The following is a 23100-nucleotide window of genomic DNA, read 5'->3' on the forward strand; positions in this document are numbered from 1 at the left end:
GTTTGTTTTCTTCCTGTGGCGCGCTGGAGTGACGTTACTCAATAGGCACGGGACATGATTTGGTGACGTGGGTTTGTAAAGGAAAGTATTTGAATCCTAATAATTAAACCCTGAACGAATGTAACTGTTATCACGTCACCAATACGTTATATCATCTGGATTCGACTCAATGAAACAAACCCGGTTCGACTTCTTTTGACCCAGAAATAACCCCGCTCCTCCCCCCAGACTGTGTTGAACGGTACCACCCGGCGCCGCCTGATGACGTTTCTCGTTCGGCGGGTTATTTTCGATGCAGTGGCGCTTTTGATGTAAACAAACACACAGTCGGACGGACGGAGGTCAGCGGGATGAACTGCGACCAACTACTGCTCCACCCGCGGGTCAGCGCTGCCCTGAGGAGAGGTAACAGCACCGAGCTCATCTGATGTTATTAATCTGCAGTTATTCCAACTATTCTGGATTTAACAGGGAGCCAGTGAGGGGAAGCCAATATAGGAGAAATATGGTCTCTCTCTATAGTTTTTTTTCTCTCTTTTTAAACCTTTATTTAAAGGTCAGTACAAAGTAGAATTAAAACAGTATTACATTGAAGGTGTTGTACTTAAAGAAATTGTAAACCACAAACAAACAAACGACCATTTTTCAGAACCTACAATACGCATACGCTAAGGGGAGAAGTTTAACTGATTAAGCCAAAGAGTAAAGAGATTGGAGGATCTCTAGTTTTTTCACATACAACCATAACCTTTATCCGGTCGTTAAGTGATGACGTGACGAATCCTACTTCCGGGCCTAAAGTAGTCTGCGTTTAATATGGCTTTTGTGTTTAATGTTTTGTATTTTCTTCTATTTAATCTCAAAAAGCTCCTAAAACAGTCAGTGATCACTGTTGACCTCCCTCGGCTTTTATTACCGCTAATCATTTATTTAAGCTCAGTTTTCAAAACCTTAGGGTGTAACTACAGCCCAGCCCATGCAGCAGTATATGAATGACTAACCTCGTATTGTGGATGGATTATCTCAGTTGTTCTCCTGGCTGAAGTTTGGTCCTTTTACAGCATCCTGCCATGCGATTACATTTGTTCCTGACCACCGAGAACACTCACGTTAACTTTTATCGAGTGGAAAAAAGTTAGCTTGTTTATATTACTGCTGTTTAGTTTTCTGTCTTCATTTATGTTGGAAGTGATAACAGAGCTGTATGTTTTAATTTGTTTCCAAAACCCCGCAGTCAGGACATGCTATATTGTATTTAGATAGAAGCTAGCGAGCTAACTTGCTGCTAACTTGTAACTCCATTAAATGTCATAAATTCCGTTTTCATGGATGCCTGGATGTTAAACTCAATTGTTACACCTGGTAGAGCAGAACGCTGATCATTTTATTAAAGATGAAAGACTTTAGACAGTTTTTCAACTCTCAGTAATGCCATAGTGATCGTTTGATATATGGACCTGCAGCGGAGTTTAGGCCCAGACACGGCTAGTGACGTCAGACTTAACGACCAGATAGCTTTGGGGTTAGTAGAATTCTTAATTGAATTTAGATATTATAAAAGCTCATAGGAGTATACATAAAAGGAGGGATGTCTCCCTAAACATTTGGATTTGTGAATATGAAATTTAGCCTTTAAGATTAACAAGTTAATCATATACCTGTTATCAATGTTGAATTGTCTTTAGTTTTTGTGGAGCCCAAATAATACATATTTTCAGAACAGTGCAAATCCTTTAAATACATGTTCTGAGATAAAAACACATAATCTCTGCCAGAAGTCTTACCAACAACAGTTTGTATTGGAGATGCCAGTGGCCTGTGGTATGAAGGGATATTAGTGTTTATTCTTATAAAGCATACAAACCCCTGAAGGTATAGACCCAAATGCTTTAATATAATTGTCATGATTTATTGCTAAATTGAAATGTAGACAAAATTCGTCATATGAGAAAAGCATACCATTTGAATCGAATAATTGGTTGACTAAAATAATGTTGTTCCTAAACCAACTATCTAAGAAAAAAGTTTTCTTTATATAGGATATCCTTGTTATTCCAAATATTATAACTGTGTGGACTAATCTCTCTCTCTAGTCCCTGTCAGTACTCTTGCTACAGCATTTTGAATTAACTGAAGGTATTTTCAGGGAGTTTTTGCTACATCTTCATAATAATGAACCAGCCTAGAAGTAATAAATGCATAAGCTAGTTTTTCAGCATCACTCTGAGACATGGTAGCTCTAATTTTAGAGATATTGCGCAAATGGAAGAAAGCAGTCCTACATAATACCTACATGTAATACCTACAGCATCCTCTAATTGTTCTAATAGGATATCATGGTCGACAGTATTGAACACTGCATTGAGGTCTAGCAGGACAAGCACAGAGATGAGTCCACTGTCAGAGGCCATAAGAAGATTATTTGTAACCTTCACTAAAGCTGTTTTTGTACTGTGATGAGCTCTGAAACCTGACTGAAACTCTTCAAATAAGCCATTCCTCTGCAGATGATCTGTTAGCTGTTTGCAACTACTCTTTCAAGAATGTTTAAGATGAAAGGAAGGTTAGAGGTTGGCCTGTAATTAGCTGAGACAGCTGGCTCTTTTTAAGAATCCATTCAGATTATTACAGATTAGACAGTGAACACCAAAGATTCAGAGATGGACTTCCTTTTTTTGTGGTTGTTTCCATTGTTTCTGTGGTAACCACTTGTGCTTCTCCTGCTGCAGTTCAGCTAAAGTCTGTGCAGGATGTGGTCTGTGCTTCTGCTCCAGACCTGCAGAGACTCACCGGTTTGTCCAACTCTGATGTCCAGCAGCTGATCACTGCTGCTGCTGCCGTCTGCAGAAGGCACCCTCCAATCACAGGTCAGGAGAAGAGTCTTACTGGACATACTGTGATGTGATATCATGCATTAACCAAGTGTGTGTGTGTGTATGTGTTTAGCACAGCAGCTGCAGCACGGCGTGTCTGGCGCCCAGCTCAGGCTCGGCTGTCCAGTTCTGGACCGCCTTTTGAGGGGCGGTTTGCCTGTGGGGGGCATCACTGAGCTGGCTGGAGAGAGTGGCACCGGCAAGACTCAGGTGGGCCTGCAGCTCAGCCTCTCGGTGCAGTACCCAGCAGAGCACGGAGGGCTGGGAGCAGGTCAGTGAACGCACCATGATTTTGCCAATCAGTAGGTTTGTGATACATTCAGTGAAAAGGTTGTGGCTAAGCAGCTTACAGCAGTTTTGGATAAACACAATATTCTTGACAAATTTCAGTCTGGCTTACGCAGAGCTCATTCTACTGAAACAGCCCTTCTTAGAGTCTCCAGTGACATTTTGATGCAAAACGATGCGGGAAAATGTTCTGTTCTGCTGATGTTGGACCTCACGTTGGCCTTTGATGCAGCTTACCATCACGTTCTGCTTGAAAGGCTGAAATATTGGGTCGGTGTATATGGATCTGCCTTAAAGTGGCTCTCCTCATATCTTTATGAATGATACTTTTCTGTGGCAATTTCTAAGTACTTCCCTCACCTATGGTGTGCCACAAGATTCTGTATTGGGGCCTTTATTGTTTTTAAATATATCTACTTCCTCTCCAGCATATTTTGAGCCCCTTTGAGGACATTTGCTACCACTGCTATGCAAATTACATCCAGTTATACTTTTTGTTTTTAAGCCCCAAGATGTTTGAATCTGAATTCCTCGTATGTGCTCCTGACAGACATGTACCTAAGATAATGAATGCTTTTGGTCCCCTTTCGACATTTGTGAAATCAGCTATCAGGAACCTTCATTTGCTCCCTGTTAAATCCAGAATTAAATTCAAAATCCTGCTCCTCACATACAAGGTCTTAAATAATCAGGTCCCGTCTTATCTTAATGACCTTATAGGACCATATCACCCCATTAGAGCACTTCGCTCTCGCACTGCAGGCTTACTTGTTGTTCCTAGAGTATTTAAAAGTAGAATGGGTGGGAAAGCCTTCATTTTTCAGGCCCCTCTTCTGTGGAACCAGCTTCCAGTTTGGATTCGGGAGACAGACACTTTCTCTACTTTTAAGATTAGGCTTAAAACATTCCTGTTGGCTAACTATATGTTAGGGCTGGACCAGGTGACCCTGAATCCTCCCTTAGTTATGCTGCAATAGGCATAGGCTGCTGGGGGACTCCCATGATGCATTGAGTTTTTCATTTTCAGTCACCTTCTTCACTCACTATATGTTAATAGACCTCTCTGCATTGAATCATACTTGTTATTAATCTCTGTCTCTCTTCTACAGCATGTCTTTTATCCTGTCTTCCTTCTCTCACCCCAACCGGTCGCAGCAGATGGCCACACGTCCCTGAGCCTGGTTCTGCCGGAGGTTTCTTCCTGTTAAAAGGAAGTTTTTCCTTCCCACTGTCGCCAAAGTGCTTGCTCATAGGGGGTCATTTTATTGCTGGGTTTTTCTCTGTATGTATTATTGTAGGGTTTACCTTACAATCAATGTTCCCTCTAATTTTTCACGTGTCTGAGCGAACACACAAACTCCCTGAGCGATCCCTTGGACCACTGTAAGCGACATCACACGTGTGCACTGTGGTCACGCCAGCGTTTACATTAATTAATTAACTGCTTTAGCCCATTTACAATGAAAATGTAAAAAAAAAAATCTAGTCATTGACCTGTGTAGTATGTTAACACTATTGGAAGTAAAAAATAACTTGAACTCCAATTTCGAAAACACAACTTTTTTTTTTAATTTATTTATTTATTTTTTATTTTTTTATAAAGCTTTGACTTATTATGAGTCTGTGGTCTGGGAGAGAGTCCTGTAACTCTCTGTCTGCAAAATATAGTACATAATGACCAATGCTGGGCAATTAATTATATAGTTACTTCTTCAAAAAAGTAACTGAGTTATGCAAACAACAACGTTTTTTTGCAGCTATTTTTTTTTTTTTAAATGCAGCCAAGGCATTTTTTAAACTAACATTTCAAACTATTTACAGAACAATCAGCTGTTCTGCATCAAATCTGATGCCACACAAATAATTTGTGCCACTCCAAAAAATAATTTCTGTCAACTATAAGATAAAGGAGAACAACAGCCTGATCCCTGCAGGCCTGACAACAAGAGATGTATCACTCCTGTAACACCTGTAACATTCAGCAGTCGCCTCATTGTTCTGACACACACAACAAAACTATTGACTACACTACACACTAACTACACAGGATTTGCACTAAACGTCTCAAATCTCTCACATCTCAAAACACCGCCGTCACTCCTAAAACTTCCCCCCGTTTCTTAACAACTAGATGCCACGTTGCCATATCATTTTTTGATTGGTTGACATGGTACTTTTTTGGACGAATAGGAAAGGGAGAGGGGGGTAGGGTTTGTTTTTGCTCACAGGCAGAGAGTGTTTTCGAGCCTTTTTTCATATAAATCGCTGTTTTTACCGTTTCTTCCCGCAGTAAATATAAACAACGATAGTATTCAGGAAGAAAACCAAACATTGCATATATTTTTATCATAACTATGGTTTTACATGGCCTATCAACTCAATTTAAAAACTAGTATAAAGTCCACACTTTTTCCGTCAATTGTTCCGTCTGTCCTGCTCACATCTCCAATGGTTGTACACGTTGTCATTAACGTGGCTTCACTCCACATCAGCCACGCCGCTTTGCTAGCTAAAACACCGGTGTCAGCATATAAGGACGCTGTCATAGCCTGGCAACGACGTTGATTAGCTGCGTATGTGCGAATGTGAATCGCATTATTGGCTGGACTATGGGATAAGATGGCATTGTTCTAATCCCATATGGGAGCAGCCAGTCACTTACTGACTAACACTGCAAAACATAATTGTCAAAGTATTAATTTTAATTTCAATTCAGGTTAGATTTTTTGTGCGCAGAGACCGTGCCAGCAGTGCGCAATTGCGCACGTGCGCAGCTTAGAGGGAACATTGTTTACAATATAAATCGCCTTGAGGCAACTGTTGTTGTGATTTGGCGCTATATAAATAAAATTGAATAATTTTTGACCCACCTCTCACTTTGGATGTTCATGTCAAATCTCTGGTTTGGTCTTGGGTTTATCACTTAAGAAACATTGCTAAATTAAGCCCTATTGTATCTCGCACTGAACTGGAGATTGTTATACATGCATTCATTTCATCATGATTAGACTACTGTAATTCACTGTTTACATGTCTAAGCAAAAACTCCTTGGAGCATCTGACAATTGTTCAAAACGCTGCAGCAAGGCTTCCGGCCAGATCATCAAAGTACTCACATGTGACACCGTTGCTAATACAGTTGCACTGCCTCCCCATTAAATTCAGAGTCCATTTTAAGATTCTGGTTCTGACCTTCATGGACAAGCACCAGCTTGCATCATTGAACTTTTAAAGCCCTATGTCCCTAGCAGGTCCCTGAGGTCATGTGATCAAGCCCTACTTGTTATTCAGCATACAAGGCTGAGAACTAAGGGAGACAGAGCTTTTACCACTGTGGCTCCCAGACCGTGGAACTCTCTCCTACTGAGCTTAAGATCTGTGGACTCAGTAGTCTCTTTTAAATAACAACTAAAAACACATCTTTTTAAAATTGCATTTTGTTAACTTTTGTCTGTTTTTGTTTTATACTTAATCTCTGTGTGAAGCACTTTGTAATCTTTTATCTAGAAAGGTGCTATATAAATAAAAATTTACTTACTTACTTTACCTGTTCAATGACCTGCTGATTTGTAAGTTAATAAATAACCTCTGATATGTCACATTCATTATTTGTGTGTTCGTTGTTGGTTCCAGGTGCGTTGTATGTCTGCACTGAGGACTCATTTCCCATTAAGCGTCTGCACCAGCTGATTGGCGAGCAAGTCTGTCTGCGTTCTGACGTTCCTGCGGACCTTGTAAGCAGTCTTCGCTTTAGCAACCACGTTTACATTGAGCATGCTGCGGACCTGGTAAGTCTGATCATGCGACATCTGTTCAGACCCTGTTACAACCCATAACTTCTTGCTCTGTCCTCAGGATTCCCTCCTGGTGTGCCTAACACGCCGCGCCCGCCTCCTACTGACACGCGGTCTGGTGCGCCTAATCGTGGTCGACTCAGTGGCAGCGCTGTTCAGGACCGAGTTCCAGGCCGATGATTGGCTAGAGAGGAACAGACAGCTACTCACCTTCTCCTCCATGCTGCATCACCTGAGTCAGGAGTTCAGCACACCTGTGCTCTGCATCAACCAAGTAACACCATCCAGGTAGCACACCAGAGTTCAGTCTCTTATCTCTGACCACTAATCAGTGACAGGTGTTTGTTTTCCAGGTAACAGATGTTTTCAGCCAATCACACAGCAGTATGGGGTAAATCAGATATCTTCTTTATGAGCTGATCACATTTTGACCTTTGACCTCAGAACCACTTCAGCGTAAATTTCCTCCTACTCAGGCCTTCGCTGTCCACCGTGTCTCCTGCTCTTGGGTTGGCGTGGGCCAATCAGGTGATGGTTCGGCTGATGATGAGCCGTCTCCAAGGAACGGTCGTCCGTGGTGACCAGAGCAGTGCTCTCCGCAGGTTGGAGGTGGTGTTTGCGCCTCACCTGGCACGTGACGGACAAAACGCTGCCGTGTGGAGGGAGGGGCTCAGAGGAGTTGAGAGCTGGACTTCAAATAGAAAATAAACTTTATTAAACAGCATCAGTAGCATCAGATTATTAAAGAGTGATCACACTGTTTCCTGACTGTTCTGAAGGTTGTGGACACTGATGCATTGACTGGGGGTCAGACAGGTGTGTTAGTGGCCTCATATCTCTTTGATCTGGACAGAATGAGCTGGGAGGTCCAGACTGATACATGATCCTGATTTTGCTGTGCAGGTGGACTCTGGTCTGTTCAGGAGCCTATGATTCGGTTCTGGTTGACCCGCTAAAGTGGATTCAGATTATTTTCAGACTGAACCTTTTAAATGTCATTTGACATGATTTAGTGACTGAACATATTTAACAGGAAGTGTAATCAGATTACAGCAGAAATAGAAACAGTGTCTGCAGCAGCCTGAAAGTTTTGTCAGCCTGATCGTTAAGCAGGCGTTCACATCAGCTTCCAGCTGTGACTCGTTTATCCCTTTAAATATGTTACTGCTTTGAGGATCCAGTTTTAAATCTTGTTACGTGTCTCGATGGTTTGGCGCTGCATTCCTGCGGCCTGTGAAACAGCTAATCTTGGATGTTTCTTGATCCAGGCTAAAAACAATATTCAATGTTGATTTAGTAACTTTTATGTACTTTTTCAGCTGAGGTTTTTAAATGTGCTATAGAAGTAACCTTTTTACTTGACATGAATGTCCTAAGTAAAAAAAATATGCTTTTTGTTGAGGACCAACAGTGATGCTGTGTACGAGAAACTCTACTTTCTAAAGAAGCTCGGGTCCTTTAATGTGTGCAGCAGGATGTTGGAGATGTTCTACCAGTCTGTGGCAGCAAGCGCCGTTTACTCTGCTGAAGGGCAGCATCAGTGCAGAGATGCAGCTGAATCAACAAACTAATCCACAAGACTGCAAGCATCATTGGTCAGAATTTGGAAGTGTTTGAGTCGGGGAGGGTCAGAGAGGTCACAGAACAAATTGCTCTCCATCATGGACAGCCCATCACCCCCACAGTAGCGCTCGTCCTCCGTCAGACTGATTCAACCTCACTGTCACTGCTATCATGTGTGAACACGTGTTTCTATTGTAGCCTCATGCAGCTGCTTTTCTTAGATTTGTGATTATTGTTCATATTATTTATTAATGTAATTTTTTCTCCTACACGGTGTTAGCTAAAAGACAAGCACTAAAGCACTTTTCTTTGCTTTTTTAAAAATTTGTATCATAGTATAAGGCAGGGGTCGTCCACCTTTCTGATAATGAGTGCCATCTAAAATTTCCTCAGAAGTCAATGTGCCATATCAACCATTGCATTAGCAATAAATTTAATAACGCTCTATATCAACAGTTACACACTATATAGAACAACTTTATAGATCTATATTTGTTCGCACATGTTGGCATGTTGGCGTCGCCTCTGTCAGTGCGCCCCAGGGCGGCTGTAGCTACACTGTAGCTTGCCATCACCAGTGTGTGAATGTGTGTGTGTATAGTGTAAAGCGCTTTGGGGTCCTTAGGACCAAGTAAAGCGCTATACAAATACAGACCATTTACCATTAGTACAGTATTGTATTTCCGTGGTGCTGATGCTGCGCTGAGTGGACAGCTGAGGCATTTGAAGTGTCGGAATGTGGAAATTTCAACATCGCTTGAAAAAACTGTCAGCTAGCAAGGTCCCTCTCACCGGTAGGCTAGGTGATTTTTAGCCAATTACAAGTTGAATCTGGTAATTGGGTAATTAGCTAAGATACCGTCATTAAGAAGCGACACAACTAATGTGTCTATGCGAGCTAACTTGCGATGTGCATCGGTGCCCTTTATTTTTAATGCACCTTCTCAGAGTAATTCACTGCGGGTCGTGCCATCAGTTAACCCTTTTCGTGCCAGCTGTGGCACGAGTGCACAGGGTTGCCGACCCCTGGTATAAGGTCTCAAAGGGATTGTTACTTAATTGATCCAAACATTTCATTCATTTTGTAGTTTGAAAACCAAAACCGTCAGACTATTGCCTCGCACGGATCTTTGTCGCAGCCTATCCTCTAGCTCGGCTAACGTCGCCATCCTTTTACTGCGCCTGCACAGTTTCACTGCCATAACAACAGGAAACCAACCCAATCTTTCAACATAAAAGAAGCAAGAGAGTATCCCGGTGTTGTGGCAAAAAGTGGATTGCCTGCCAAAAACTGATTTCCAATGTTTGCGTGTGTGTTTTTTTTTTTTTTTATGTGTAATATCGTTACGTTGCTAAAAAGTCTTTGGTGAACAGGTATTGCAAAGTGGTTATATATAAAATTAAAAAATTACCTGTTTCTCAAGTATCATTGTGACTGTGTTATTGCACTTACATTATAATCAATCAGCTCCCTTTTGTCCACTTACAATATATTTACAGAACTATTTTTGCATTTGTTGCAATTTCAGCTGTCCTCTTGGCCAGATTACTCTTAAAAGAGACATTTTTAAAGTCAATATATATATTTTTTTTTAACTGCAAACATAAAGGATACATAAATCTCACTGCCAAAAACTGATTGCGGCTTCTACCTTGTTACAGGAATGTTGTTTGTTGCTCAAGATGACGTGATATCATTCATGAGGGATACATTTGATATATGTTTCACATATTATACACTAACAAGAAAGCAGTTTTTGGCAGACAATCACCGGTGTGGATGGTAATGTGCAGATTACAGCTGTTGTTTCAGGACAAAGTGCCGCTGTGTTAGCGAGGACGTACTTTCCGTTGTAGTAATAAGGAAGGAAACAATTTGTCTTTGGAATCATAAACACAGGGCGGAGATCAGAATGAGGACGATGAAGAGATGGTACAGCAAGCTTCGTCTGATCAGAAGGAAAACACAAATGTAGAAGATTAGATTTGTGCAAAACGAAATGTCTGGTAATGGACATATGCGAGGTTATCGATGGTTACACCCTCGTGCATGAACGAGGATGGATGATGTATCACTGAGGGACTGATCGCTTTGTTTCACTGACACGAGGAGGGGGCAGCAGCGTGTTATCTCCACATTCCATATATTGTTCTCATACCCTGTCGTATGATGGTGTTTTGTGATTCACTGAGTCAGAAAAATTCCACTCTGTCATCTTCTCCAGGTAAGGGGCACAGTCTGTTACCATGGTAACTGACGCTTTCCGGAAGAGAAAATCTTGCGTTTCTTGAACGAGATGAACACCACAAAGCGGGGTGAGATCCTTTATGACCTTTATGACCAGGTCGATTTTTTTAACTCAATAAGATCAGCTGATTAGCTGATCTTATTGAGTTAAAAAAATCGTTTGGTTTGACGTAATATAAAGTTTCGGCTTTTATTTTGAAATGGGCGTGTCGTACTCTGAGCTGTAGTTTCCGGTGAGGGTCGGAATGGGAGCTGGTCGGTGATGCACATCGCGTGAAGCTTCAGATCGAAAATCAGAGATTGAAGATCAGCTGCAGGTCAGACCCAGCGTGTTTGTTTCCTGTCGGTTGTTTGTTGTTGTTTACAGCGGTAGACTGACTCGATCATCAGTAAGATTTGTGATTGATTTTCTTCCTCCGCTGTTGTCAGCTAATCAGCGATCGATCAGTGATCGAGAATTAATTCACATTAAAAGTCTGATCAGGAAATGGAAACAAAAACAAATGACGTCACGAGATGTTAAGGGCGTGGCCCTATGGACCGATGACGTGGTCGATCACCTGTTCATGTGATTATTGTGATGTCGTGTTTACCTCACAGGTAAGGCCCAGGTAAACGGCACAGGTTCAGGCTTTGTTTATCTAACACGCAGGACGCCATGACTCACCCGGGCCCCATCTCATTGGTCAGCATTGTCCTCGTACTCCTGCTAAGCCCCCCCTCCTCAGAGACCAGTGCTCTGCAGGACCTGATCAGCAGGAACGCGGACTTTGGCGCCCGTCTGTACCGAGTACTCGCCGCCCGCACTGACGAGAACGTCCTGCTGTGTCCGTTCACTTTGTCTGCTGCTCTGACAGTGCTGCTGAGTGCCACCAACGGACAGACCCGCGAGCAGTTGCAGGCGGGACTCACGCTGACCAGGCTGGACGCTCAGACACTCCCAGGTGGGTTTAAGGTCAAGGGTCACCAGATTCTGGTTGTGGTTCAGGTTCTAAGTGGTGCTCCTGTGCTCAGATGTGTTTCAGACTCTGAGGAACGCCATTCCGACAGTCTCTCTGCAGCAGGGTGCGGCCATCTTCCCCTCTCAGAGTGTCCAAGTGGCCTCGTTCTACCTGAACCTGGTTCAGACCAAGCTCGGAGGCACAGTTCAGGGTGTGGACTACACAAATGCTTATGAAGCCATCAACACCATCAACCACTGGGCGTTGGAGCAGACTGTAGACCAGGTCCAGGATTTCATTTCCGAAGTGGACCATCAGACCCAGCTGCTGCTCGCCGCCGTTACAGCCTACAGAGGTATGTATCATCTGCCAGAGGGCAGGACTTAGAGTGTTGAAGCAGTCCTGCGAGGCTCCACAACTCCACCTCCTCAGTCTTTGAACTAAGGTGTGACAGCTCTTTTGATTGTCCTGTGTTCTTGATCCACGCTCTGCCGGTATGCCGATAGCATGGAGTCCGCATCAACATGCTTAAAATCTCCACACCAATGAAAGTGTCAGGACGTTAATACCGTAGGTCACTAACAGTCCTGTGCATGACTCCTCTGCTGGACGTCAGAAGAACTGCAGCTTGTCTCAATAATGTGTTCAAATAAAGTTTCTGTGTGTTTCAGCAAGCTTCACTCCGCCCTTTAATGCGTCGTCCACTCAGGACGAGCGGTTCTATGTGGATAGCTATCATGTCGTCATGGTTCCGATGATGTTTAGGGCCGATAAGTACTTGCTGGCGTACGATGCTGCGGTGAAGGCTGGCGTGCTGAAGCTGCCGATGACAGACGGCGCAGCCATGTTGGCTGTGCTTCCCGATGAAGGCGTGGACGTCACCGCCGTGGAGGAGGAAGTTACGGCTGATAAGATCCAGGCCTGGATCCGCCAGCTGAAGAAGACGTGAGGCCCTCTTCCTTTCCTTTCCTTTCCTTTCCTTTCCTTTCCTTTCTACCTTCTTTCCTCCCTCCCTCATTCTTTTCCTTTCCTTTCCTTCCTCCCTTCTTTCCTTTCCTTTCCTTTCCATCCTCCTTTCCTTTCCTTTCCTTTCCTTTCCTTCCTTCCTTCCTCCCTCCTATACTGTTCTTCCTCCCACTGGCTTCTTCATTAAAACCAGGAAATAAATGTTCTTCTTTTGTAAATAGGAAATTGGAGGTACAGTTTCCTCGCTTTTCATTGGACCGTTCATACTCACTTAAGGATGCACTGCAGACTCTTGACATCACCCAGGTGTTTCAGGATGACGCTGACCTCAGCAACATGGGTGGAGCTGAAGGGTCCAAACTTAAACAGGTGAGTGTCTGCCACATTAAGAGCTGTTTGGATATGAGGCATCTCCACCTGGAGGGGGGTTGTGATGACATCAAAGGGCAGAGTTCAGAATAAAGTCTCTTTATGGTTAAACCTGTAATTCCAGGTGTTGGAGCTATTTATTCTTTATTTTTATTATTTTTGAAATTTGTTAAAGCTTGTTGTTGGTTTACTTATATTTTCGGGTTGTTTGCTAGTTTAATTTGTAGGTTAATACTTCTTTTTCTTTTTTTTGTTGTTATTGTTTATCTTGTTAAGTCAGCTAGGAAGAACTCTAGGGCCATTTTCTGTAAGTAAAAGGACTGGTATAGGACCAGCATGCACTGGGGTGGGCCTATGGTTTTTATCAGTTTTTCCTTCCCACTGTTGCCAAAGTGGCATCATATGACTGATTTTTCTCTGTATGTATTATTGTAGGGTCTACATTACAATATAAAGCACCTTGAGGCAACCGTTGCTGAGATTTGGCGCTGTATAAATAAAATAAAATAATAATAAAAAAAAACAAGAGCCTGGAGCATCTAACATCCAGCCAAAAGGGGTAAAAAGTTGCCGGTCAATCACTTTTTATGTGATCACAAGCGTCCCCTGGGTCATCCTCCTTTCTGAAACATAGGACTGAGCCCTGAACTGTGGTCAGAGGTCAGGAAGCCCTTTTCACCACCAAATTTCATAAAGGACTAGAAACCTTTTTGCCCTCAGTTATCTCCTTCAAGTTGCCATTACAGAGAATACAGGTTTAAGTCATTTCAGTGTTCGCTTCACTTTTCAGACCCAGACATTACGTCCATATTTTAGAGTGTCCATGGTCACAACAGAGATTTGATCACCTGATGATGACATCTGTGTTGATTTATTCAGGAAAGGTTTAAATCAGGGGTGTCGAACTCCAGGCCTCGAGTGCCGGTGTTCTGCAGGTTTTAGATCGCACCCTGGGTTAACACACCTGAATCAAATGATTAATTCATTACCAGGCCTCTGGAGAACTTCAAGAAATGCTGAGGAGTCATTTAGCCCTTTAAATCAGCTGTGTTGGATCAAGGACACATCTAAAACCTCCAGGACACCGGCACTCGAGGCCTGGAGTTGCCTACCCCTGGTTTAAATAATCGAGATTCTGCTGTGGTTTCTTCTCCACTCAGGTGTATCATACGTCCGTCATCTCCGTTGAAGAGAGCAGCAGTGACACCAGCGCCGGAGATGCAGTGTTCTCCTCACCTCCTCCTCGACTGACATTCAACAGACCCTTCATCTTCATCATCTACCATCAAAGCACCAGTGGCCTGATGTTCATTGGCCGAGTCAACGACCCCACCTGCAAATAAATGGGCCCAAACACCAACCCAAGCCTCCACGGCGGCAAACAGTCATCTTCTAATGATGTCCTGTGACAAATATTAGCTAGATATATAACAGCGATTTACATTATTAATTCTGTTAGCGTCCCATTAGCGGCTTGTCTGTAACATTCTCTCTGACATCTGACTGTAACATCTTTATCATTATCAATAAGAGCACAGTCACACTAGGAAAAACAATGGTTGGAGATCACGGTGTGACCGTATGCAGTCACCTTGTGATCTTTGTGAAGCTTTGAGATGGTCACTTTGAAGACAGAAAGTAGTTATTAGAGGAACCACTCCTACTCAGCTGCTGTCTTCAGGCCAACATTGGTGGATTAAGATGTGATAAAGCGGTGATCAATTAGTAAGAAGATTTTCATATTTTGGAGTTCTGTATCCACAGTAAGAAAGCTTCGCTATGAGGGCATCTCTAAAGAATTACTAGGTAAATGGTTCTAGAGCTGCTATAATGGACCCATAAAGAAGAACAGACACACTCCTGAATGAAAGAATCAACACCCGTGGTCCATGGTGATGTGATACAGAGCTGAATCATTTTCATATTAACCCTCAGACTCTGAAAGTTTGCCATTGATCTCAGTGAATGGAGCAAGACTCCTTCCCAAGTTCACAGTTGAGGCGCGGCAGGAATGCAGAAGAAAAATCCTTCATCAAAGCGGTCTGTTTTCTTAAGAATCTACTGAGTATAAATTTTTATCACTTCTTTCTTTAAACTGGCCGCATTTTCTGTTGTTGCAGTTTGACACATACATGGCACAGCTGGATTTAGTTCTTGTGTGGTAAACATTTGTCTTGTATTTGGAGAATGCGTAAGTCTTTGCACGCATTAATTGAACCCATTTAACATATTGTGACATTCAAACATTCTAAAACACTGACACGGCCACATTAATAGCTGCATGTTGGCAGAGATACATTTTGCATTATGGCCTATTGAGGGAAGTAAAAGAAGGAAATATGAATGTAGCTCTGTGTGTGCGCACACGTTTTTGTTGTGTACTGATCTCTGTGAAGAATAAAGACTTTTAAAGCCACGCTGCTCTAAAAGGCAATAGGACCTTGCATCCACAGTGTGTTGGGATTCTCCTTCTTCCTCTCCTTGATGCTCCATCAAGTTCAGTTTTGCTCAGTTTAAGTCAAATCCCAGTATTTGTCTTGATGCATGCTCAATCATCTGTCTGTGTTTATAAGTTAGATGATTGAGTGATAGGTTGCCGGATTACTTACAATCAGCCCCAGATGTGAAAAAAATTCAGTGCAGTCATTGGCTGATTTCTCCTGGTCACATGAAGGTTACTCTCCTGTTTTTTCTCTAGTGTGACTGAGGCCATAGTTGCACAGAGAATATAGATAATATTCATCAGTAATTTCAGTAAGTTAGCTCTGATATTTTATTTTTGTTTGTTTTAACTGTTGTTTTTTTTTATTCTTTTCCACTTTTGAAACTTCTATGTGAAACTCTGATGTAGACCTCTCCATCAGCTGCACATTGTGTTTACAGCTGATTAGCATGTTGTGTATCCTGTGCTGTTGCATTTATGAAATATTAAACCTATTTAACGTGAATCCTCTGCAGTACTGATGTGTTCATAGGTGCTCACCTGTGGAAGAAGTATTCTCAACCTCCGCTGATGTACAAATATCAAGTAAAAGTACTGCATTACATGTAGGGTTTTTCAGTCCTGGTTTGTTCACCGTGACTGGTGATTGATTATGTATGACTTTGTTAGATAACCAGTAAGGAAACGTGTTAATGCTGCAGGTGGAGTGGGATTGATATTCACTTTTTTCTGATCTTTGGATCATATGAACTTTTATTGAAATGACACTATGAGAGAAGCTCAGAGAAAAAAGTCACAGGACAGCAGCTGAAACCTTTTACCCAGGGGTGTCAAACTTAAATGAGCTGTGTGCCACTCCTGGCACTGTCGTCTCATTGGAGGGCCACTTTAATGTTCAAGTAGTACAAAACAAACAAACAAGAAAACACCCACAAATATTTCCTAATATGTAGTGTTTGTTTGTTTGGTTTTTAAAAAAAATTCAAATATTGTATAACAAGACAATTTTTTTCTCTCTCTTAACTAACTGAAGCCTTTCATTGAATGACCAAATAAACATGTTGGTCCTCTCTTTCTGGCTAGACATGTGGCAGCACTTCTGCTATCATTTTGTTCATATTTAACAGAATAAAAATGCAGTGTACACATTAGTTTTTGACTCTCACTGAACTAACACAGCCAATCCCTCAGCATGTTTGTACTCTGGTCACATTGCCTTGCTGTCCATTTTTGGCTTTTTAAACAACTTGTTTTAACATTGCACTCAACAACAAACAAATCCTCCCTAACAAAAAAAGTAACTTCACGGATCAAACTGCATTATATTTCTTCACATTAACATAGGGAGCCCCCCCGGGCCACGAGTTTGAGACCCCTGCTTTAACCAATAAGAACACAGCAACAATTTGTGGGTGGACTCTTTTACTGAATCAATCAGGTGGCAGGATGAGATCATCAGTCTACACAGTTCTCAATAGATACAGGTAGAATCAGACTCCCCTGTCTCTGATGAGGTCCTGATGTATTCTGGGTAATGTCCTGAAGCTGAATGGAAACTCTTTTCTGAATGCTGACTGGCTAATGGCCTAGTGGAGGTATGATGATGTCATCATCTTCAGTCTCGTCCCGATTGGACGCTGAAAGAGTTCGACTTCCTGTTTCTGCAAAATATGAGAAAATGAAACCAGATCAGACTTCTTACTCAGTAGCCCTGAGATCAGCTGATCAAAGGTCAATCAATAATCAATAACTTTATTGCTCTGCGTTCATCTGTATGGGCAAAGAAAACCGCCATCATGGTGGTTAGAAAATAAAAGGTGGGGCCTCCAAAGGAGCTGAATTCTGGATCATGGGGAAGGATTTATGTTTAAACTTTAAACAGGAGTGTAATGGGAAAAGATAATAAAGTGTAGATAAAAAATAAACTGTGGATCAAACAGTTTACGATGTGGTTCTTATCTCATGGTAATTCTGTGATGTCCACAGATGGCTGTTTCTGTCCTCTAATAGATTGACTACTGAAAACTTTGGACAGTCACCGAAGTTTAAACCATTGTTTAATGTTTGCAAAGATTTAAACATCAGTAGATATTTGCCCTTACATTAACTGTCCTTACATTAACTGTATGGAGGAAGAAATAAATAACAGAGCTCTCTGAAAGTTATCCTCAATTATCCTCAGAACTGTTTGGTCCCAAAGCACCTGAACTCACTTTTTCTAATTCCATGTTGTGGAACAGGACCCAGGTTTATGCTAGAACAAAGAACTTACATGGATAGCTTCCTGGACTGGCCTTCCTTCATGCCGCACCCCCGATCCATTGTTTTACTGCGCTGATCCAAGGTACTGGTCCTGTGGTCTCTCTGCTCTAGAGTACTGGTCCTGTGGTCTCGCTGATCCAAGGTACTGGTCCTGTGGTCTCTCTGGTCCAATGTACTGGTTCTGTGGTCCATTATATTGTTCCTGTGATCCATGTTACCAGTCCTGTAGTCAACTGTATTAGGCCTGTGGTCTCTCTGCTCTAGAGTACTGGTCCTGTGGTCTCTCTGGTCCAGCGTACTGGCCCTGTCCAGGAGACTAGTAGTGTTGCTACGGATCAGGACTGGCATGGAGGAGGCAGACTGGGGTCCCATGCTGAAGTGAGCTGTCCTTAAAGAGTCATCTGTAAGAGACATGAAAACAGTAAAGACACTCATATAGAGACTGACTCTGAAGTCGATCAGGCCTGAGTGTCAGTAAGCTACCTTTACTGGTCAACATGGAGGCCTTCCCAGATGCAGATCCACTGCTCAGCTCTTTGACCTTCCTGAAACACACAATTGATAAATCAACTAGAATATAATGGACTTCTGGAACCTGACGCCAACACACACCCATTCTCAAACCGATGGATGCATCAGAGTCAGGTTAGATTTTGGTGTCTTTACAGAAGATACATAACCATTACTGTTTTGAAAACGTGAAGCTGGGTGTGCTATTCTGCAAAGTGTGGAGTAAGGTCTTTCTCAGAGCTTGTTTAGAGTTAAAAAAAAAAAAAGGTTTCTAATTAAAAGAGATAATTTTATACAAACCAACCTAAAAAATTTCCAACACACACAAAGACACTAACAAGATACATGTTCATCTGTGGATTAATCAGTGCCATAGAATTATAAGTCTTTACAGTCCAAATTAATGAAAATACAGTCCAAATCAAAAGTTTAAGACCACTTAAAAATGGCATAAAATCGCATTTTGCATTGTTGGATCTTAACAAGGTTCTAAGTAGAGCTTTAACATGCAACAAGAAGAAATGGGAGTGAGACAAAACATTCTTTGAACATGCAATTTATTGAAAACAACGCCTAAACTGAAACAGGCTGTTTTACAGCTGATCAAAAGTTTAAGACCACACCTGCAAAGAACCCCGTAAACCCCCCAAAACAGAAATCAAATTCCAAACATGAACTCAGTAATGAGTAGCTTCACCGTTATTGCTGTTCATTTCAAATATTCGTTGCGGCATGCTTGATGCAAGAGTTTCCATGAGGTGTCTGGGACCATTCTCCAAGTGGTGAAGACGGCCACAAGAAGGGCATCTACTGTCTGGAACTGTTGTCCATTTTTGTTAACTACCCTTGCCATCCGTCCCGAAAGGTTCTCAATTGGATTTAGATCAGGGGAACACACATGATAGTTCAAAAGAGTGATGTTATTTTACTGGAAGAAGTACCTTGTCCTGCGGAAATTGTGTACTATAGCGTTGTCTTGTTGAAAAATACCGATTGTTAGTACACAGACGAGTGCTCTCAGTCATGAAGGATGCTCTCTGCAACATCTGGACATAGCCAATGGCCGTTTGACGCTCCTGCACCTCCTGAAGCTCCATTGTTCCACTGAAGGAAAAAGCACCCCAGACCATTATGGCGCCCCCTCCACTGTGGCATGTAGAAAACATCGCAGGTGGGATCTGCTTGTCATGCCAGTAATGTTGGACACCATCAGGACCATCAAGGTTACATTTTTTCTCATCAGAGAATAAAACTTTCTTCCACCTTTCAATGTCCCATGTTTGGTGCTCTCTTGCAAAGTCCAAATGGTCAGTTCTGTAGTGTTCAAGGAGACGAGGCCTTTGAAGACATTTTTTGTTTTTGAAGCCCTTTAGTCTCAGATGTCATCTGATGATTATGGGGCTGCAGTCGGCACCAGTAACGCCTTAATTTGGGTCGAGGATCTTCCAGTGTCTTGACGGACAGCCAATTGGATCCTCCAGCTCAGTGCTAGTGAAATTTATTTGGGTTTTCCACTTGACTCTTCTGCTCCATAAATCTCAGGATCATTTAAGAAATTCCAAATGAACGTCTTACTGCATCCCACCTCAGCAGTGATGGCAAGCAGCAAGAGACCCTGCTTATGCAGTTCAACAATGTGACCACGTTCAAAAAGGGAAAGTTTTTTTTGCCTTTGCCATCAGAATGTCATGACAGTGTGACCTCCTGACAGAAAATGACAATGAATCCACATTTTTGGCCTTTTAAAGGCATGTGGTCCTAAACTTTTGATCAGCTGTAAAACAGCCCGTTTCAGTTTAAGCATTGTTCTCAATAAATTTAATGCTCAAAAAAATGTTTTGTCTCACTCCCATTTCTTCTTGTTGCATGTTGAAGCTCTACATGGAACCTTGTTAAGCTCCAGCCATACGTAATATGAGTTTTTGCCATTTTTCAAGTGGTTTTAAACGTTTGATCAGGATTGTATGAAGCAGGGACCCTGACATTACACACAGGATACTGAGATGGTGCCTACTGCTACCCCTAATAAGGTACCTGTTGAATATCATTTAGATAAGAAGGTATCGGGTCCGCGAGATCTTAAACGCACACCTCCGGCAGAGCTTCAACAGCATTCCGAGGGAGACTGGGGACATTGAGTCCGAATGGACCATGTTCAGCGTCTCCATTGCCGAAGCTGCTGCATTGAGCTGCAGCCGCAAGGTGGTTGGTGACTGCCGTGGTGTTAATCCCCGAACCAAATGGTGGACACCAGAGGTGAAGGGAGCCACCAGGCTGAAGAAGGAGTCCTATCGGGCTTGGTTAGCCTGTGGGACTCCGGAGGCAGCCGACAGGTATCGACAGGCCAAGCGAAATGCGGCACAGGCAGTGGCTGAAGCAAAAACTCGGGTGTGGGAGGAGTTCGGAGAGGCCATGGAAAAAGACTTTCGGACTGCCTTGAAGAGATTCTGGCAAACCGTCAGGCGTCTCAGGAGGGGAAAGCGGTGCTCTACCTGCACTGTGTATAGTGCTGGCGGAGCGCTGCTGACGTCGACTGAGAAAATTGTCAGGCGGTGGAAGGAATACTTCGAGGACCTCCTTAATCCCACTGACACGTCTTCCGAGGAGGAAGCAGAGTCTGAGGATGAGGGGAATGACCCGCCAATTTCCGGGGGCGAGGTCACTGAGGCAGTTAAACAACTCCTTGGTGGCAGAGCCCCTGGTGTTGATGAGGTCCGCCCTGAGTTCCTGAAGGCTCTGGACGTTATAGGGCTGTTCTGGTTGACACGCCTCTACAATGTTGCGTGGAGATCAGGGGCAGTACCCCTGGACTGGCAGACCGGGGTGGTGGTCCCCATCTTTAAGAAGGGAGATCGGAGGGTGTGTTCCAACTACAGGGGGATCACACTCCTCAGCCTCCCTGGGAAAGTCTATGCCAGGGTGCTGGAAAGGAGAGTTCGTCCGCTAGTTCAACCTCAGATACAGGAAGAACAATGCAGTTTTCGTCCTGGTCGCGGAACACTGGAGCAGCTCTTTATCCTCTCAAGGATACTTGAGGGTGCATGGGAGTTTGCCCAACCAGTCTACATATGTTTTGTGGACTTGGAGAAGGCATTCGACCATGTCCCTCGGGGTGTCCTGTGGGAGGTGTTGCGGGAGTATGGGGTGTCTGGCCCATTGCTATGGGCCATTCGATCCCTATACAACCGTTGCAAGAGCTTGGTTCGCATTGCTGGCAATAAGTCTGACTCGTTCCCAGTGGGTGATGGGCTCCACCAGGGCTGCCCTTTGTCACCGGTTCTGTTCATAATTTTTATGGACAGGATTTCTAGGCGCAGCCAAGTGGCGGAGGGCTTTCACTTTGGTGGCCTCAGAATCTCATCTCTGCTTTTTGCGGATGATGTGGTTCTGTTGGCTTCCTCGGGTGAGGGCCTCCAGCTCGCACTGGAACGGTTCGCAGCCGAGTGTGAAGCAGCGGGAATGAGGATCAGCACCTCCAAATCTGAGGCCATGGTTCTCAGCCGGAAAAGGGTGGAGTGCCCACTCCGGGTCGGGGATGAGTTCCTGCCCCAAGTAGAGGAGTTCGAGTATCTCGGGGTCTTGTTCGCGAGTAATGGGAGAAGGGAGCCGGAGATTGACAGACGGATTGGGGCTGCGGATGCAGTGATGCGGATGCTGCACCTGTCCGTCGTGGTGAAGAGGGAGCTGAGTGTAAAAGCGAAGCTCTCAATTTACCGGTCGATCTACGTCCCTACCCTCACCTATGGCCATGAGCTGTGACCGAAAGAACGAGATCGCGGATACAAGCGGCAGAAATGAGCTTCCTCCGAAGGGTGGCTGGCCTCTCCTTTAGAGATAGGGTGAGAAGTTCGGCCATCCGGGAGGGGCTCAGAGTAGAGCTGCTGCTGCTCCACATCGAAAGGAGCCAGCTGAGGTGGTTCGGGCATTTGACAAGGATGCCTCCTGGGCGCCTCTTGGGTGAGGTGTTCCGGGCATGTCCCACCGGGAGGAGGCCCCGGGGCAGACCTAGGACATGCTGGAGAGATTATATCTCTCGGCTGCCTGGGAACGCCTTGGTGTTCCCCCGGATAAGCTGGAGGAGGTGGCTGGGGAGAGGGAGGTCTGGGCCTCTCTGCTTAGGCTGCTGCCCCCGTGACCCGGCCTCGGATAAAGCGGATGAAGATGGATGGATGGATGGTATCGGGTCTTTAAGATAAGATGGAGCATGATTATTCAAGACTTTTATGTGTTAAGTAAGGATTTTAAGCTTGATTCTGGAAGCCAGTGAAGGGAAGCCAATACAGGAGAAATATGCTCTCTCTTTCTAGTCCCTATCAGTACTCTTGCTGCAGCATTTTGGATTAACTGAAGGTTTTTCATGGAATTTTTAGGACATCCTGATAATAATGAATTACAGTAGTCCAGCCTTGAAGTAATAAATGCATACACTAGTTTTTTAGCGTCGCTCTGAGACAGGATATTTCAAATTTTAGAGATATTACACAAATGGAAGAAAGCAGTCCTAAATATTTGTTTAATATGTAAATTGAAGGACATATCCTGGTTAAAAATAACTCCAAGGTCCTCACAGTGTTACTGGAGGCCAAGGTAATGCCATCCATTGTGTATCTGTTGCCGTAAGGATAATGTTTATATAATTTTTTGTCGTCGTTGCTGTAATTGCAAGTGGAATCTGTTACTTTTTATTTCATTTAGTTGAAATGGTGCTGATTTTATTTTGAAGGTCAAGCTTGCCTAAACAATTATTGCACTGCTCGTGTGTGAGAGTGGGTATAAGCTACCGGTAAGCAAGTAGGAAGCAGGAGCGTGCAATGTGCTGGGTAAAAGCTTTAACCAAAAAAAC

At 43.4% G+C, this 23100-nt stretch overlaps 3 protein-coding genes across 11 annotated transcripts in view; 2 read left to right on the plus strand and 1 right to left on the minus strand.

The window, feature by feature from the left end:
* The first annotated feature begins 228 nt into the window (after window positions 1-228).
* xrcc3 (X-ray repair complementing 3) lies at window positions 229-9944 on the plus strand. Of its 4 annotated transcripts, none has more exons than XM_084953084.1 (7): window positions 229-405; window positions 2730-2867; window positions 2947-3144; window positions 6795-6949; window positions 7017-7229; window positions 7294-7346; window positions 7432-9944. In XM_084953084.1, exons 1-7 carry the CDS (start codon window positions 351-353, stop codon window positions 7661-7663), a joined length of 1044 nt encoding a protein of 347 aa, XP_084809210.1. In that variant the 5' UTR covers window positions 229-350; the 3' UTR covers window positions 7664-9944. The 4 variants fall into 4 exon arrangements, with proteins under 4 accessions (XP_084809210.1, XP_084809211.1, XP_084809212.1 ...); XM_084953085.1 differs by having other exon boundaries at window positions 7309-7346; XM_084953087.1 differs by having other exon boundaries at window positions 303-405; window positions 6795-6895.
* Window positions 9945-10923: 979 nt separating this feature from the next.
* Window positions 10924-15990, plus strand: LOC146372308 (protein Z-dependent protease inhibitor-like). 2 transcript variants are annotated; one of them, XM_084953083.1, is made up of 6 exons: window positions 10924-11083; window positions 11367-11710; window positions 11781-12062; window positions 12379-12652; window positions 12895-13042; window positions 14203-15990. In XM_084953083.1, exons 2-6 carry the CDS (start codon window positions 11425-11427, stop codon window positions 14383-14385), a joined length of 1173 nt encoding a protein of 390 aa, XP_084809209.1. In that variant the 5' UTR covers window positions 10924-11083; window positions 11367-11424; the 3' UTR covers window positions 14386-15990. The 2 variants fall into 2 exon arrangements, with proteins under 2 accessions (XP_084809209.1, XP_084809208.1); XM_084953082.1 differs by having other exon boundaries at window positions 10957-11083; window positions 11419-11710.
* Window positions 15991-16220: 230 nt separating this feature from the next.
* ppp4r4 (protein phosphatase 4, regulatory subunit 4) overlaps window positions 16221-23100 on the minus strand; it is a 33132-nt gene continuing 26252 nt past the window's right edge. For all 5 annotated transcript variants that reach the window (XM_084953072.1, XM_084953071.1, XM_084953070.1 and 2 more), the window contains 3 exons: window positions 18231-18292; window positions 17758-18148; window positions 16221-17146 (listed from right to left, as the gene is read on the minus strand). In XM_084953072.1, the coding sequence (XP_084809198.1) occupies window positions 17101-17146; window positions 17758-18148; window positions 18231-18292 (499 nt within the window). In that variant the 3' untranslated portion in view covers window positions 16221-17100. The remainder of the gene's footprint in view (window positions 17147-17757; window positions 18149-18230; window positions 18293-23100) is intronic.

The sequence above is a fragment of the Perissodus microlepis genome, chromosome 15, assembly GCF_051167445.1.
Source record: "Perissodus microlepis isolate ML-2025 ecotype Zambia chromosome 15, ASM5116744v1, whole genome shotgun sequence".
NCBI lineage: Eukaryota > Metazoa > Chordata > Actinopteri > Cichliformes > Cichlidae > Perissodus > Perissodus microlepis.